At 46.7% G+C, this 2,758-nt stretch overlaps 1 protein-coding gene across 1 annotated transcript in view; it reads right to left on the reverse strand.

The window, feature by feature from the left end:
* Positions 1–2,481: 2,481 nt before the first annotated feature.
* Positions 2,482–2,758, reverse strand: part of Pmar_PMAR004353 (hypothetical protein) — a gene marked incomplete at both ends in the record, with an annotated part of 1,868 nt that continues 1,591 nt past the window's right edge. The window contains 2 exons of the mRNA XM_002782466.1: positions 2,482–2,578; positions 2,668–2,746. Of these exons, the coding sequence (XP_002782512.1) occupies positions 2,482–2,578; positions 2,668–2,746 (176 nt within the window). The remainder of the gene's footprint in view (positions 2,579–2,667; positions 2,747–2,758) is intronic.

Consider the following 2,758-nt stretch of genomic DNA (forward strand, 5'->3'; position numbering starts at 1 on the left):
TGGAGTTCAAAACTCGCAATACCAGTATCACACTTCAGCACAAAGGAAAGGAGTGAGACGATACCTGAGGAAGACGAGGACTTCATCAAAACAGCAATATGTTAGGACTCACTCGCTAGAGACCCGCTTGCGAGCTCCAGAAGGTGATGACCTTTAAGTGCGTCAAAACCCAAGCAGCTGGCCACGATGTCCAGCATATAGATACGACAGTCACCGGAAATGGAACCTGCAATGCATACCTTCTAGAGTGGAAATAAGCTGGATGCTCTCCAGCGAAGGAACCCATTCTATAATGGATTGCCACTTGTAGAATGCGGTTACTGCAGTGTGGGAATATATGATAGCTTTCCTCAGCTCGGCTCAGGGGATCCGTCACAAGGTTACACACGATTTCGGGTGGAAGCGCACAGAAACCAGCAAGGATTTCCCAAAATTTCCTTACAATTTTCATATGGTCAGCCATTTACATAGTTGACTATGTGCATAATTTCCCACTCTGAATTCCGAGATTAATCCAAAGTTTTACAGTGAGTTGACTGAAGAATGTCGAGGAGTCCAGTAACCATACACCCACCATCATTATCGTCCTCTAAAGCAATCAAGGCAGTATCGAAGACATCGGTAATGCCCTCGAGGACAGCGGTGACAACAGAGCATATACTTGGATTATGGTCGAATCCCTGACAGGTAATGCACTACAAAATATGTCTCCTCTGCGTGCAGGGATGGATTCAGGAAGTAGGAATCTTTTCTTCAGCTCACCGTTTTTACTCTTATGAGCTTCAGCAATAGAAAAAGTCCTAGCCTAGGACTCCTAGGATACCGTGAGATATAATCTTGGTTTTATTTTCATTATAATAGAAACCCGGGACTTTTCAAGACGTGAAGCGTGAATCGATAAAGGTATCGCGGTTTCAAGCTAGTTAGGATGACTACACAACTCCCATCGGTGCTAGTTGTATTCGAGACGAATAGAGAGTCTCACCTCGAGAACTTCTGCTATGAAGCGGAAGGCTGCCTCATAGAGTCTATAAACCCGCTGATCGGTCACAGGTGTTGTCTTCAACACTGAGCACACCTGTCGTCATGTTCCGCACACGTCTCGTACACGATAAGAAGCTCACCGCGTGAAGGATGTCTGAGACGTGCACTTTAATGGTGTCGTCTTCGCCAGGTGGCAAGTCTTGCACCGTTTGCTGAGGATAAAGAACCGTTACGGTACCGAACTGTTGAGGAGAGCGGCACACCCAAAGATGGAAGACCCTGTCTCGGTCCTTCCACTCGATGCCTCTTTTTCGGAGGAGGTTGTCAATATCGCGGAGCGCTTCGAACGCTGAAGGCATGGAAGAGAGAGGCGCTAGACTGAAACAATAGGCTTCGAGTGGCGCTCTAGTGGACTTGACGCGACTCTATTTATGAGCTCGGGTAGATGGCACATTTATCCAACACCTATCCCGCTTTCATTAAATTCAACTCCTTTGGAGGAAACCGCGTTGAAAGCGAAGTTCTTCCGAAGTTGATTGTCAATTGAAATTGATTACTATTGATCAACGTATCTTGAGGCGGTGGCATAGCCACTTCGGCCGGAAAAATTGATTGTACCAAGGCGTATCTTGGGGCAATGGCATAGCCGCCCCCACCGGATAGATCGATATACTACGGCATATCTCGAGGTAGTGGCATAGCCGCCCCGATCGGTAGAATTGATTTCACTGAGGCATATCTTGGAGCGGTGGCATAACCGCCCCGGCCGGAGAAATTATTCCTTCTGAGGCATACCTTGATGTTATGGCATAGCCGCCCCAGTCGATGCAATTGATTCCACTGTGAGCAAAGTAGACCTTTGAGAAATATAGGTAATATGCGGTAATGAATGGTAATACAAATTGAGGCCATTTCGGACGGGAGGGAATTTATGATACCGTTTGAGCCCTTTCGAGACTGTTACCCCTCCCGCCGCCGCCTCGAGACGCCCATTTACAACAACAACACGAGGAGGCCGCTTAGAGACGGTTAGGATAGGCTCTATGGAATGTCGTTAGTTACTCATTAACGTCAGCAATGAACCAAGTCCTATGTAGACGTATCGATAGCGGCAAAAAATCTACGCGTTCGACGATGATTTCAAATAGTAAGCGATGCTGAGTCACGATAGGAGAGGAATTTGGCTGCCTGCATCGCATTCGCGAGAAGATATAGTCAGCCTCAGCAAAGACTCTTCTGAACAGCATTAATCTACACTGTCACAGGGACGTGAACCACCAATCTTCGACAGAATTCAAGAAGGTAAGATGACGCAGTGACGATCGTGATAGCTGTGAGTACGTTGTTGTACGAAGTAGTTAGTAGCAGTTATATAAGTATAAGCAACAGCAACAGATATGAGGATAATAGTCATCTCGTTGTGGAACACACTATCATCGAATAGACCAAGGTATGGTATGAAATTCTATGGCAAAGAGCTGCGGCAAGGCTAGCAAGCTAGGCCTGATTTGATAGGAGCACCTGGGTCAGGCTGTCCTCCACAAACTGCCTTAGTCGCAACAATGCGAAGGCAGCCTCTTGCTTGTGACTAGGTCTAGGATGGGAATAAAATCAGAGGCTCAATCAACACAAAGGAAACACACACGGATAAGCAAGACCACAATGAGAATACAGACCAGCAACCTTATGGGTGATCCGAAAACTTCACGTGTCGTGAACACCGTAGGAGCCTCAATCAGTGTGATGAAGAAACGCTTGAGGTCTACAAACAATG

This window comes from Perkinsus marinus, assembly GCF_000006405.1.
Source record: "Perkinsus marinus ATCC 50983 genomic scaffold scf_1104296939732, whole genome shotgun sequence".
NCBI lineage: Eukaryota > Perkinsozoa > Perkinsida > Perkinsidae > Perkinsus > Perkinsus marinus.